Source organism: Gobio gobio, assembly GCF_949357685.1.
Source record: "Gobio gobio genome assembly, chromosome: 21".
Classification (NCBI taxonomy): domain Eukaryota; kingdom Metazoa; phylum Chordata; class Actinopteri; order Cypriniformes; family Gobionidae; genus Gobio; species Gobio gobio.
Window position 1 is genome coordinate 26,662,801 of NC_137117.1, and position 14,222 is coordinate 26,677,022.

At 39.8% G+C, this 14,222-nt stretch overlaps 1 protein-coding gene across 17 annotated transcripts in view; it reads right to left on the reverse strand.

Moving 5' to 3' along the window:
* ubr4 (ubiquitin protein ligase E3 component n-recognin 4) overlaps nucleotides 1-14,222 on the reverse strand; it is a 58,910-nt gene continuing 44,688 nt past the window's right edge. For all 17 annotated transcript variants that reach the window (XM_079803055.1, XM_079803053.1, XM_079803056.1 and 14 more), the window contains 34 exons: nucleotides 13,984-14,177; nucleotides 13,658-13,897; nucleotides 13,406-13,544; nucleotides 13,080-13,205; nucleotides 12,844-12,972; nucleotides 11,412-11,755; nucleotides 11,232-11,322; nucleotides 11,020-11,104; nucleotides 10,732-10,859; nucleotides 10,524-10,653; nucleotides 10,281-10,438; nucleotides 10,088-10,197; nucleotides 9,821-9,962; nucleotides 9,655-9,736; nucleotides 9,369-9,542; nucleotides 9,165-9,286; nucleotides 8,881-9,078; nucleotides 8,001-8,081; nucleotides 7,817-7,904; nucleotides 7,584-7,711; nucleotides 7,392-7,499; nucleotides 7,182-7,301; nucleotides 6,894-7,084; nucleotides 6,639-6,812; nucleotides 5,400-5,499; nucleotides 5,088-5,306; nucleotides 4,886-4,999; nucleotides 4,657-4,799; nucleotides 4,437-4,562; nucleotides 4,164-4,358; nucleotides 3,848-4,072; nucleotides 1,768-1,858; nucleotides 1,494-1,656; nucleotides 1-1,379 (listed from right to left, as the gene is read on the reverse strand). In XM_079803055.1, the coding sequence (XP_079659181.1) occupies nucleotides 1,315-1,379; nucleotides 1,494-1,656; nucleotides 1,768-1,858; nucleotides 3,848-4,072; nucleotides 4,164-4,358; nucleotides 4,437-4,562; nucleotides 4,657-4,799; nucleotides 4,886-4,999; nucleotides 5,088-5,306; nucleotides 5,400-5,499; nucleotides 6,639-6,812; nucleotides 6,894-7,084; nucleotides 7,182-7,301; nucleotides 7,392-7,499; nucleotides 7,584-7,711; nucleotides 7,817-7,904; nucleotides 8,001-8,081; nucleotides 8,881-9,078; nucleotides 9,165-9,286; nucleotides 9,369-9,542; nucleotides 9,655-9,736; nucleotides 9,821-9,962; nucleotides 10,088-10,197; nucleotides 10,281-10,438; nucleotides 10,524-10,653; nucleotides 10,732-10,859; nucleotides 11,020-11,104; nucleotides 11,232-11,322; nucleotides 11,412-11,755; nucleotides 12,844-12,972; nucleotides 13,080-13,205; nucleotides 13,406-13,544; nucleotides 13,658-13,897; nucleotides 13,984-14,177 (4,923 nt within the window). In that variant the 3' untranslated portion in view covers nucleotides 1-1,314. The remainder of the gene's footprint in view (nucleotides 1,380-1,493; nucleotides 1,657-1,767; nucleotides 1,859-3,847; nucleotides 4,073-4,163; nucleotides 4,359-4,436; nucleotides 4,563-4,656; nucleotides 4,800-4,885; nucleotides 5,000-5,087; nucleotides 5,307-5,399; nucleotides 5,500-6,638; nucleotides 6,813-6,893; nucleotides 7,085-7,181; nucleotides 7,302-7,391; nucleotides 7,500-7,583; nucleotides 7,712-7,816; nucleotides 7,905-8,000; nucleotides 8,082-8,880; nucleotides 9,079-9,164; nucleotides 9,287-9,368; nucleotides 9,543-9,654; nucleotides 9,737-9,820; nucleotides 9,963-10,087; nucleotides 10,198-10,280; nucleotides 10,439-10,523; nucleotides 10,654-10,731; nucleotides 10,860-11,019; nucleotides 11,105-11,231; nucleotides 11,323-11,411; nucleotides 11,756-12,843; nucleotides 12,973-13,079; nucleotides 13,206-13,405; nucleotides 13,545-13,657; nucleotides 13,898-13,983; nucleotides 14,178-14,222) is intronic.

Sequence of the window (14,222 nt, forward strand, 5' to 3'; positions counted from 1 at the left end):
GTGTATTCGTGGTTTAAAGTTGAGGAACTAAAATAAAAATAAACCTAAATAGAAATATAAAACCTAACAATACAAAAAAAATGATAAAACTTAACTAAAATGAAAATATAAAATATTGAATGCAATACTAGCATATAAATATTACTAAAATAACATTGCTTTTGTGACACATTGAGTCAGATATGGTATTCTTACACCTTTATTAAGTTGAGCTAATTCAAAAAGCAGACATTCAGCAACAGTTGAACATTGTAGCAGCGGGAATAGGCGAATAAACACTAAGTGGGTTTTTCTTGTTTTCTTATTTTAAACAAACTTCACACCATGCATTCAGCTCAAGAACACCCTTTCGCAGGTGTGTGTTTATATTGTAAGAATAAACTTAAAATCACTGAGACTCTTCTCAGTGGCACCTTGCTTACCAGAGGCACAACTTGCTCTGGGGAAAATGTTTAATCTGCGGAATATTATTGAGTGAATTACGGTCAAATGGAAGACAAAACGAAAAATAAATTCAGTGTCGCGATTTTGATCACAACACAAAAACACAACCAGAAAAACAAAGTGGAAAAAGGCTCCCAATATAAATATGTAGGCCCTTTTTTATTCTCTTTATCTTTGCGTTTCATTGTTGATGCAGGTAAACCCTTTACAAATCAGAAAGTATTTCCATTTCACGGGAATAACATTAAACAAGCTTTCATCTCACTCTTTAACCATTTACACATGAAAAACAATCGTCACACATTTGAGTCACATCACAGAACCAGTGTCAGGCCTGGCCTGTCTTACAAACTGCAAACAATTCATAGAACACCACTGCAAAAAACAAAAAAAACAGAACAAGACAATGAGAGATTAGTTCACATTTAAGTGAATCTGTAACTCCAATTTAAAACTTGAGTCAAAAAAACAAAGAAAATCACAATGGGAAAAATAAATGCCATCAAGGTTGTTTATGAAATAATTCCCAACCAGATTACCTGCAACTTTTCATATTAAAATGGTGTGTTTATGTGTATTAGGTGTTACAAAACCATTGTAGAATAAATGCGCATTAACTCGTCACTTTCTTGTTTAGGATAGTTATAACTGAATGAACCCACGCGGAGATCAGGAGCAGAAGTGGAGGTGATGAACGAGTGTGTATGCGAGCTGATAGAAGTTTTGGGAGCCTGGGCCCCGATTGAAAGGTGTTCCTTTGGAGTTGCAAGTAGCTGGGTCCGGTTAGCGGACAGACTCCAAGTTTAAGGAACACCTGCACTGGACAGAGCGGTCACGAGTCCATAAAGTGAGGTGCATAAATGTGTGCCATCAGGGCACAGAGTTCAACAGGTCCTGCAGGAAAGCGTCAGGGTCAGGGATTTCTGACAGAAGCCCTGGGAAGAGAAGAGAGAGTCAGTACAGGGGATTACAGACACATTATTTTACAGCTTGAGAGTGAGAGAGCTTTGTGTTCAGCACATGGCAGAAAAGTGTTGAAAATGTCTGACCTACGACATCCAGGAACTCTGAGAAGGATTCAGCAGGCATGAGTTCATCCTGGAAAGACCTCAACACCCTTTCTGAAGCCTCATAGATAGGCATGTCATTGTGCCTTATGTACTCTGCGAGCGAGAAGGACCAGCCTCCTTCTGTGTTGCTGGTGGGCACTTTCTGTTGTAGGAACATAGCAGATAACATTAGAACTCATGGAAACGCGCTCCTATTAGACATTGTGCTTACATGAGTCAGAAAGAGGGGAAAAACGCTCTCATATTCTCATACCCTAAACATATCATAGATAAGATCCACCAGACCCCAGAAGAGAAGCGGTGAGCGGTAAACGGCATACTCCTTCACCGCTTTGTCAGTGAGCCTGAAATTAAAAAATGCAATTAAATCACATATCAGACTGATTCTGATTATCAAATCAGGAATAGCCATTAAGGCCTTGTCCACACTAATACGGTTCTCATTTGAAAGCGCATCTCTTTCCCTCCGTTTTGGTCCACACTGAAGCCCAATTTATACTTCTGCGCCGAGTGTACGCCATAGCTACGTCGTAGGCTGTCGTACCCTGACTCCACCTCTCCAAAAATTTAACAACGCGTCAATTCAACGCGGACCGCAAGCGCTGTGATTGGTCTGCCAGAATCCCTCCCTCAGGGGTACACGTTCCCTCTGTGTAACTGCATGTCAACGCGGACAAGGACGCAGAAATGTAAATGAAAATTGACGCGTAGCCCACGGCGTAGAGACTACGGCGTAGAGACTACGGCGCAGGTCCAACGCAGAAGTATAAATCAGCCTTAAAGGGTTAGTTCACCCAAAAATGTAGAACCACTGTAGTGGGATGGACTTTGTAACGACGTCTTTAGTACCTTTTAAGGGTCTTGAGAGTGTAAAGTGCCATTGTGCCAATGGAGGCCTTTCAGAGCCATCAGATTTCAACTAAAATATCTTCATTTCTGTTCCGAAGATGAACGGAGGTCTTACGGGTGTCGAACGACATGAGGGTAAGTAATTAATGAATTTTCATTTTTGGGTGAACTAACCCTTTAACTGCACGTCAACGCGGACAAGGACGCAGAAGTATAAAAGAAAATCGATGCGTAGCCCACGGCGTAGAGGCTACGGCGCAGGTCCGACGCAGAAGTATAAATCAGCCTAGACACATTTTTGGATACATTTGAAAACACAGTTTTTGCGTTGCAGTGTGGACCGTGAAAACGGAGGTATTTGAAAATGATGACGCATGTTTAGTCATGTGACGCATATTGTACCGATAGATATGTCTATATCATCATTATACTGGTATTGTGCCTGTTATGTGCTATTCACTTTCACACAGTTGTAGTAATGTTACTTTGCACACATATCACAGTCCTCCAAAGATGACACAGCATTTGCTGTCCTGCGGCAAAACATGAGAGCAATTGCGTTTTAGACCAAACATATAATGGTGAGTGAGAGCGACCTGGATGCATCAGTGAACGGTGAAATATTCCGTCTGTATCATCTCAGTGAGCATTTATTAGGGTTTCCGCATGCACAGTAAGGTGAATTTAGCATTTTCCGACGTTTCAGTGTGGATGAGAAACTTTTGGAAAACGTGAAAATGCTAGTGTGGACAGAGCTTTTTCAAACTAAAATGCTGTTTTCAAATCTATCCGGATTAATGTAGCCTAATAAGAATAAATGTATAAATAAAAAAAAAAAGCATGATGTATAACATTTATGTATAGATTTATGTATAGTGTCTGCTCTCGAAATTAATTTAATACTTTATTAACTACTTTAAGACTGCGCTTACGAGGATACTCGCCAATAACGGTAATTTTGACATTTTTGCGCGAAAGAGAAATCAATGCGATACTGGGGTGCTTTCTGATAGACTTTCGCATTGTCTATCAGTTAGACTTTCGCATTGTCCATCAGTTAGACTTTCGCATTGTCCATCAGTTAGACTTTCGCATTGTCCATCATTTTGATGGACAGGGTCGTAAATATTCTGTCAATCTATTATTACCTGTCATTTTAATGATAAGACATTTAATAGCTTTTGTTTTCATTCACATTTTAAACGATTTTCAATGAGTTTACAGGATGAGAGCATATAGGCTAGATCATGCAAACAATAATACAGAGGACACACCCAGTCTAAGCCATGCCTGATATAATCTTGCATCAATCCTCTAGGCATACTATAGTCTTGCTTTAAGCCAACATAAGCAGTTTGAGTAAGCACAAAACACTTGCCAAATCCAAAAATAAACAGCTAAGCATGTAAAGCACAGCACAGGCTTGTACAAGCTCTTAAATGTTCAAGCTCTGACACGTGCAGTGTCATGCTTTGTTCCCTTACTTGTTAGCACCCCCTGGTGAGACCTTGCGGGCATGAGAGGTGACCAGCAGCCTACGCAGGAAGTCAACACGCGTAGCCCTCCAGCGCTCAGGTGGCAGGATGTGCATGGTCAATATAGTGAAGTAGTGCGGCCCGTCCACCTCGTACGAAGTCTCCATCCACTTCTCACAAGGCTGCTCCAAGAAGCTCTGTAGATTTTTCTCTTCTCGTGACGTGGCCCTTGTTCTACAGAGGAAGAAGTCGGAAGAAAAAAAGCTTAAAAACTGTAACATCTCAAAATGCATTGGAATTCAAATCTCATCTTTGATAAACGTACGTGTTAAGGACGTAAAGGACTGTGTGAATGATGTAAGGGATGAGGTGGATGTTGCTCTCGCGGCCTCCTCCCCCTGTGTCCACGCTAAAGGATTGCTCCATTGCAAAGCGCAGGAACAGCAGCTTGGTATCATGAATGTTGAGCTGGTATGTGGGTTCCCTTTGCCCTGTGCACTCTTGCAGATATGTGTTGTGCCTGTAACAGTACACAATAAGGATATATTCTTTTAGCTATTCAGTACATGCACTTAAACTGAATGCAAACATGACGTACCTTGCCAGGCAGGTGGCAAAGGCAGATTCAGGTACGTGTGGCCCCCATACTGGTAGGAGCCCATTGCACTTTGTGTTGGCATTCTGTAGTGCCGCACTTTCCCATTCCTCACGCCCTCTGGCAAGCCTGATTCAGACACACAGAGAGAGAATTATAAAAGCAGCAAGACGACAAAACCTTTCTTGATCAAATCCAATGTTTTCACAGCAATTTCACTCACCTGACAGCAGCAAGATGACAGTCATAGTGGACTATGTTAAAGTGTGAGACAGTGCTGTAACCCTGCTGCTTGCGGGGTTTGTTCTCAAACTCCTCAAGGGCCACACGCTTTGTGAATGTGTAGATGCCCAGAACTTTGGTAGGCTGTGGAGTACAAAATATGAAGAGGCTGAACATTAACACCGCAACAACCTACATTAAAATGGAATGTAATTGGTAGAGAAACGGACCTGGAACTTGTAACCCTCTCTACAAATACAGCAAGTCAACCCAGGTTCTTCTATGAGCTCCTCCATTTGTTTAAGCAGGGATGTCTTAGTCACCACCTGACCCTTCTCGTTGGTCTGAAACAAAAGCAAAAAACGGAAATATTTCTATTCAAAGACTTTTTCTGGTTTAAACATCAAGCTTCAATCTATATGTGCAACTCACTGTCATTCCCAGTGTGCCGAGAGCTTTCTGCCTCATTGCCATGGCCATGCGTTTCTTCTCCGCTCGAGTCTCGCTTCGAGCAGCGTCGATCTTCAGGTTAACCTCTGCGTGCTCCCTTAGAGCCTCCAGAAGATTCTCTGCTAAAGTGCCAATGCCCTCGTCACTGGACACCTGCTCCAGCTTGTGCAAATTGGTTATTGAATCTGTTCCGATTAGCATCTATAATAAGAAGAGACGGTTTATTTCATTTGTTGTGTGCATAAAGGGATACTGCATGAAATAAATATCTCAAACTAGTGGTAAAAGTATTACCTGTGTAGGGGGGTGTTGGGTGGCCAGACCACGCAGCAGTCTAAGGATGAACGGAAGGGCTGGTCGAGCAAGGAATTTCTTCCAAACGTCTGCATCCAGGCTACAAAATAATATGTATAGACAGGGTAATCACTCTGTAAACAGTAATGTTTTTATATATGGGTAGATAAATATGCCGGGGAAAAATGTATCGTGATTAATCGCATACAAAATAAAAGTTTGTGTTTACATGCGTGTGTACTGTGTATGATTATTATGTATATATAAATACACACAAATGCATGTATATATTTAAGAAATATTTGCATGTATATACTGTATAAATAACATTTATCTTTTTATATAATATTTTTAATAAACATAAAAAAATTTCATAAATATATACATGCATGTGTGTGTATTTATCTATATACATAATAATTATACACCGTACACACACATATATAAATGCAAATACTAACACATTAAAAAAACTAAAATCATGATTCATTTTTACCCAGCACTTTGTCAAAATATTGATTTATATTTTTTATTAGTTCAAAAGTAGTTCGATTAGTTTATATTGTACAAAAAAAATAAATATAAAAAAAAAAACTATTTTAAAATATAAATTATGTATATATAGATGATTTTAATTGGTGAAATTGAGCATTTTTTTATTGATAATACTGTCAATAAAACTGCAATTTACAAAATCAACTTCTTGTTTATTGAACTGTTGTATAAAATCAGTATCACATTTGCAATAGTGCAGATATTCTGGAAAAAAACAGCACTCTTGGTCGTGTGATATATTTAAACTATATACAATATAAATATAAGACAAAAACCAATACAGGGGCATTTGTCCCCCTCATATCTTGAATTCTAGGGGCATTCTAACCAAAAGATCCAGCATCATCTGCAATGCCCTGCATCATGTGTGTCACTACACAACTGCGTGCAATGTAAGATGACGTACAGGTCTGGGCAGGGGCAAAAAATACGTTAATAATTTTAACGTGTTATTTTTAATTAAATCGCACCAAATGAACATGTTAAATATTATATATTAATGTTATATATACACACACCTATAACAAATATTTTTGGATAAAACACAATTTATTATTTAAATCCTTATATCACTATTTATTTATAACAAAATACTATATTGTATTTATTATAATAATATATAAATATTATACTAAGCATATTATAAATATATTAAAAAAAAAATTATATTTAGACATTTCATACTTCTTAGCACAGGGGATATGTTTCTTCATATAGTCCAGGGCACTCTGGGTGATGCCCTTCTGTAAGATGAGGTCTTTCAGTTGATGGCCATTACTATTGTTCTTGATTCCTGCAGCTATTTTACAGAAGCAGTCCAAGAAGACCTTGTCATCAGCACTGTGCTCCTCATCATACCTGAATGCGAAAACAAATGGTGTTAAAAGCAGCAAACATTCTCCACTGTTTTAAGGAGAAGTCAGAGTTCAAACTCCATACTTATCGAAGTTGCAGCAGGGTTTAAAGCGCTCGACCAGGATGTGCATCTTCTCTAGTTCACCAAAGGACAGGTAAGGAATGATGCGGAGCAGCCCCTGCAGGACACTGGGATTTGAACGCACAAACAACGTGTTGATCTGGTCCAGCAGCATCACCAGCTGGTCCTTATCACCCGTCAGCAGCAGGTTACCCTTAAGGAGAAACACAATGGAGGAGCGATCTGAACACATCTGGCTCACTTCTATTTTGTTGTAATATTCATTGCATAAATCCAAATGTCTTGCTGACCTTGTCTTCAGACACAGTCTCAGCATTTGCCTCATCCAGGATGATCTCCATAATACTAAGAACCTGCTCTGCTATGGATGCTCCTCCACTGTCCTTGCTCTCCTGTTCTGCCAACAACGCCTGAAACACATCATCCAATTATAATACCTTCCAAAATATTACATCTTGTCTCATAAGCTCTAGTGATTATTCCTTTGGTAAGTTACTTACAAGATTCAGAGTGCCCAACATAACATTCAGTGTGTTCATCTCTGGTTTCACCAGCTGCTGTCTGTTGATTTTCACTTTAACACAGTAACTAAATAACTTGAGAAGAACCTATAAAGTACAACACAATCATTAGAATTGTCTCTGAGGAATCTGTAGAAAGTGATGAATTAGAGAGGTGAACTTCATACTCACGGTGAGGAGGTGCCTGCCCTGTTTGAAATCTTTGATTCCAGAGAGCCTGTTCAACATGCACTCTAGACCTCCACACTGTGCCATCACTCCAGCCATCTTATACACCTCCTCATCATCCTCCTCTTCATCTGCAAAGAGAGAAAACACCAATTACAAATACGAAAGATGAGTAAAACTAGAGGGAAAAGAACTGACAGCAATATTGGGAAAAAGTCCTAAAACATAACACTTACCTGTAGTTGAGTCCAAAGACTCAATGAACTCCTCTGTTGCATCTCCCAGAAGCCCCCTCATTCTGTAGATGATCCTCATTGGCTCACCCTTTATTGAAAAACAGATTTTATGCCATGGTAAATAAGCACGTTTTTTTTTTTATCAATAAAATAAGAATTATCTTTTTTATCCTCTTTAGCTCACCTCATTGGTGGGGCACCAGACCTTCTTATAGACCTCAGCAACAGAAAGATCCAGACTAATGATCTTGTTATTCACAAGGAGCTGCAAAGAAAAGTCATATTTTATTCTTTGTCCGCACATTTTTTTTTAAAACAAGACAAAGGAGATTTTTTTGTACAAAATTGGGTAACATTTACAGAGATTATTTTTTACAGTGTTCTTGTTACATGGGTAAACGTGTTAACAATAAATGACGCATAATTACATGCAACTAACCCTATACCTATAGTAAGTTCATGTAGTTAATTAATATTACTCAATACTTCAATGTATAATTACACTGTAACAAGGACACCATAAGATAAAGTGCTTATTATTAGTATAGAAATCTTGTAAAACAATTCTTTCCTGCATGTTTCCGGTTGCGCCACTTGACTTATTTGGGCACATTTGGCAGTGAAATATTTTTTCAAATATTTATAACAGGGTTGAGATTATGTTTTTTTAATGTTTTGAAGTACATTAAATAATAGTAAAATTGTTATTCAAATGTAATATAACTATTCTATTTTAATATTCATTTCAGGAGTCTTTGATTAATTAAAAGTTCAAAAGAACAACATTTATTTGAAATAGTAAAAATGAAATGTTTTTAAAGATTTCTAATCACTTTTGATCCATTTAATACATCCTTACTAAATAAAAGTATCCGTTTCTTTCAAAATGAAACTGACCCTAAACTTTTCAATGGTAGTGTAATTGACCCTAAAACCTTAATTAACACATTTCTTTTGGTTGATTAAGGTTTTAAATGATTTAAAAACACAAATAATGCTATATAATGCTAAAAAGATTATTTGAAATAAAGCCCCAGGAGATTGGTCTGTTGCAGATTACGTACCTCCATACCACTGTCGTCTTCCAGTAGTGCCACAAGATCGCAATCCTGGCAGATTTTGTTTTTGATATCCCTCATGAGAGGGCCAATGCCTGGTTCGTTACTGCTGTATGGGTTTCCTGGCATACGGCCCTGCAGGAAGTCCTCCTGCTGTGGGTCCTTCTCCAGCGTAACAAAAAACTCTGTCACTTCATTCTCCTCCTTCATAGACACAGATGAGAGAAATAAGCTTGAGTTTTGCCAAAATTATTTTTCCAAAAGCCATAAAAGCCATGAAGTCTACTCACCGGATAAATGATACTACACAACCTCTCGAAGATGAAGACAGGGGTGCGATAATCATCCAGATCGTACCGCTTTGCGGTTTCGATGCACACAGCCATGAACGCTTTGGTCTCAGATTCCGTTCCTACAAAAGAAGAAGCATTGAGCCGATTTTGTCTCTAATAATGCAGCAACATCAGAAAAGACCTGAAGGTGAAGGCTGGAACCTGTAGTCATATCTTCCAACATCTCCAACAGCATGTCCTGGGTCTCATCAATCAGTTTTGTTCTCTGGACCACCAGCTTCCTCAAGCACAAGTAGCCGTTCAGGACTGTGCCAACCAACCGACTCTTAAAGTGACGCTTAATGGACTCCACCTCCACGAATGAGGACAGCAGGCCTGTATATGAAAACAGAAACGGTTAAAAAAAAAAAGCCACAAGCTCTCAAGAAGTTTTAACTTTATTGGATCTGATAAAGTAGGACATAGAAACTGTTCACAAAAAATTTACCTGTTAGGCTCTTGAGGGCATATCCCTGCTGTAAGTCTGTGCTCAGTGTGGCCTCTTCAAGGGCGAGAAGATGAGCAATTTCCTGAAGAACACACAAGTTCAGGTTAATTGGAAATGACACATCCTCACTATATAACCCTATAGCATTTACAGTTTCTGATGATACCTTGGTGATGAGGTTGCCGATGTATGGCAGAACACCACGGGCAGCCAGATAAACCTTCCAGTGAGCAGGTTTGATGAGCTTCTGGTACAAAGCCAGGTATTCTGCAGCACACTCTCCCGCGATGCTTAGCTCATCCAGATAACTGAAGAACAAACAACAAAATCTTCAGTCCAGTAAAAAAAAAGTCTCCTAAATCAGACTCGCTTGAGTCTACTCTGAAAATATTGGGCCAAAAAGGATTCTTTTATTCATCCATGTGATTTGTACCTTGTTAGAAGGTCCAGAACCTGCTGCTTGCGGCTGGGGATTGATGTTAGAGCTTCGACGATGGTGCAAGCCGCCTGTCTCGCTGCCTGGGTGGCTGGGGTGAAGAGCACCTATGAGAGGGGTCAGATTGCATTAGAGCACATTCATGGAGAATAGAATCAGACATTCTAGAGACTTTTGAGGGGGCATTTACTTGTCTCAGCCAGTTGTTATGGCCCAGTTTGAGCAGGCGAGGGAACAGGCCTTCCGATCTGGACCTCATGAACTGCTTCCACTTCCACATGTACTTCTCCATCAGGTACTGCCTCCTGATGTCAGACTTGTTCAAGGGTTTAGAGACGCTTTCCTGACCTGAGAAAGACAAGTGTGCATAATCAAGTAAAGGCTTTCACGCAAATAACCAACAACATTGCTAATTCAGAATTTGGATATTTACATCTAGCAGGAAGGCACTTTTTCCAGGCTTCATAAGACGCCTTTGGGTCTTTTTTGAGCCAGAGCTGGGCCTGTGCGTGGATCTCGTTGTTATATGGCTTGACTGTAGTCAGGGATTCGACGGCAGTATCCTGTTATAGAGTACAAGTCAAGTAAGTGCGTCCGAATATATCGATCAATACATCATCAGTACTATGAATCTGCTGTACCTTATTTTTCTTGCTGGTGGGGGCAGGAGGTTTGATTAGTTTTTGCAGGATCCTCAGGCACATCAGTGTAATGTTTTCCACCACCACAGGGGTCTTTATATTCACTGCCATCAAGAACAGACTCAGGGCTGAAAAAGAACGAAGAGGCATGAGAGTAGGGAAGCACCGATATAAAAATTCTGGCCAACATAGATAAGCTAAAAACTATATAAAATAAAAATGTAGATTATATTTCTGTGGAACTACAGGTTCAGAAGTTTATCTCTGGAAATCCACCACAGGACTCACCACAGCGGAGTCTGAGCTCCCAGCATCCTCCCTCCTTAGCAATGGAGTCTGTAAGAAGCAGCATTTCATACTGCAAACTACTGACCTGAAAGAGAGATGACAACTGTAAGAACTAAAGAATCAAGTAAGAACTAAAGATCTACCGCATGCATCAAAAACAGTAATTCTCAATAGCTAGATGTGATCTTTAATATGTACTATGTAATAAATACCAGATCAGGGTTGGCCCAGTGTCCTTTAAGGGCAGCTGACACCTTGGCAATAATGAGATCGTTCATCTGTTGCGTGGCCTCTGGGTGATCTCTGCACAAATACATAGACATAAAAGTAGTTAACAACTTGTATATCAAACACCATTAAGCTATTCTCTTCAGAGATTTGTTTGTATATACCTGGTGAGCAAACAGACGAGCTGGCGGACCTCCTCCCTCATGGCTCCGGTGCCGCGGCGCAGGTTGTACTCAAACAGCTCTCGGATGAGGCCCTGCAGTACCAGGATCTGCCTGATGGCAGTGTTGGTCGCCAATGCGCGCAGTAGAGTGATGCAGTGGCCCGTAACTGCGGATGCACAGCCGTAGCACTTGGTGGAGGATGTGTGTCCACAACCCAGCACAGACAGGGCTCGGTACTGGCTGGCTGTGAAAGTAGGTTGGGTGGAGTTGCGGGATGATCTGGTAGCAGCTTCCCGCTGCTGCAAGTCATACTCCAGCAGCTCCTTACGTGATGCAAGCACTTTCTGAATGAGTAATAAAGAGAGACTTTATAACATCCATTTTATAATAAAATTATTTAATAATACTTCTGTTAATATTAATATTTAACTGTAATATGCTATTAAACGTTTATTAACAATTATCAACAATAGCTGCATAATTAAATTATATAATTAATTACTACATTTAATTATTAGCACAATTAAGATAAATATTAATAAAAAAACTTGCATATTAATAATTTTATAATTAGATATTTACATTTAAAGCAATAATATTTAATTATTCGTCGCTAGAGTTCGCTTTTTCAAAACAGAGGCGTATCTTGATGGTGCCTTGATTTCACTGAGCTTTTATTATGTCGCAGACGAGTGCCTCCGCTTCCACTTATGCGTATGTGGGGTAACACAGCGCTGTTTTATCATATTAGATACATTGAGTGTGTTCACTCGGCGGCTACTATGAGAAATTTGTTGCACACTGCAGTAAGTTAGATCGATATTAGGCATGGTGAAACATGGTACTCGCAGTAAACCAAGAAAACGAGATTTAAACAATAAGACTAACTATTGAGGTATATAACAATGATTACTTTTCTGTCTATGAATGTATCCAAACAGTTGTTCCCATGTCTAATAAAACACATAATATATTAAAGCTTCTTTGGTGTTTCCATGAATTCTACAAAATAAAAAAAGAAATCGAGGGTAACGTGTGTATGATGTCATTGATAGGAGACACATGGACACGGTCAGTGTCCTGGTTAATATTGCTTATTTCTCTGGATTTAAATATTCTTGGAAACATTTGGGTCAACAAAATATATAACGTTGTTCTAGGGGTTTTTGTATACTTTAAACCAAAAAAACTTACATATTGCACCTTTAAGTTTAATAGCATATTAGTTGTAGTTCACTATGGTATGAACATTGGTATTAGTATCGTAAAATTTCTCTGGTATTGTTCTTGACTACCATTCTGGGGTATGCTTCCTGAAGCCAACTATGCTCTCAAGTTCCATCATTACCAACACATCAGAATTTACGACCATAGCTGGCTAATAATGCTTTTGGGAAACCCACCCCTGGTAACAGCTCTATTTATCTCTAACCTGGATGATTTTGGAGAGCTCATCGAATGAAGTCTTGCAGTCTCCACTGTATTCCTGTGCCAGCTGCTGAATGTACCGGTTCACACAGGCAGTTGAAGTGCCCAGACCAGCACCTGCTCCTGTATCGTCCTGAGAAGAATCATGAAAATATGAAATGACACACTCAAAAAACTCTTTTGGGGTAATTCAAAAGAGAAAAGTCATTGATCTGTCTGAAACTGATCAATGTTTCTGACCTGTGGCTTCTCAGGTGCAGCCTCGTTCACTTTGGACAGCAGACTCTCCAGCTGCGGCCGGTGGCCCATGAGCTGGTGGTAAACACGGTCAGCCTTGTCGAGTAAAGTGTTGATGTTGGTCACAGCCTGGGCACAATAAATCAGTAAAAAATGTTTAAGGACTTACAAAATGCAGTCTCAGCATATATTTGTTCATTTAGAATATTCCTAACTTAACTTGGTCTGTTTGTATGTCTCGTTTTGTGTTGGTGTTGTACACTTTTCTGTTTTACATTACACAATCTATATAAATGGATTTATATATTGGGTATTTATGCCCGCCATACCTTTTTCCTATCTTCTTCATTTTCTATAGGATCGACAGCACAGCAGGGTTTTGCATACAGCATGAAGTCAAAGCGCGCATATTTACAGAAACCACAGGCATTGCACAGGAACGGGTCCTTTTCGTCATAATTAATGGACCTGGAAAATTCAAAACAGAAAATAACAACCTCAATTTCAGTGCAATTCAATTTCTTGGGTCTTTGTACAATTTTCATTTTTAAAGCACATCTGGACATTCAGCCCCTCCGTACCTGCACTTGTGACACTGATACACATTCTCTCCGCAGTTGCCGCAAACCCCTGGGTTGGCAGGGACAGAGGCACTGCAGCGAGGACACTGCAGGGTCTCTGTAGACGCCTGGTAGTTCTCATAGAAATCAGAGAATTCGATCATCAGGTTGGAGGCCACGATGGGGAGAGGGAGGTCGATCTTCACTTCAGTTTGGCCTGGGGTCAACTGTACCTTCTTAGCTTTGTGCCAGCGAGCAGGTCTGTGGACACAAATGTGAAATTATTTGAATGTATCATCAATCATCTACAAATACTGTCAGCAAAAATGGGCGATTAGAATGCTCACTTGTTCTTCAGCTCTACGATGGCCTGTACGGTCCTGTTGTTGTAGTAGAGGTTGATCGTGCGAACCATCTTGGTCCTCTTGAGATCGCCAATCTTCACGGTGACTTTGCTGATAGTGTGGCTGCCAATCAGCTTCACCACTTGCTGAGTGGTAGTGTAACGGGTGTCCACTTTGATAGATGAGAGTTTGATGTTCTAATAGCATAGGGAATAAAGTAGGCCAACATTCAAACCCATAGC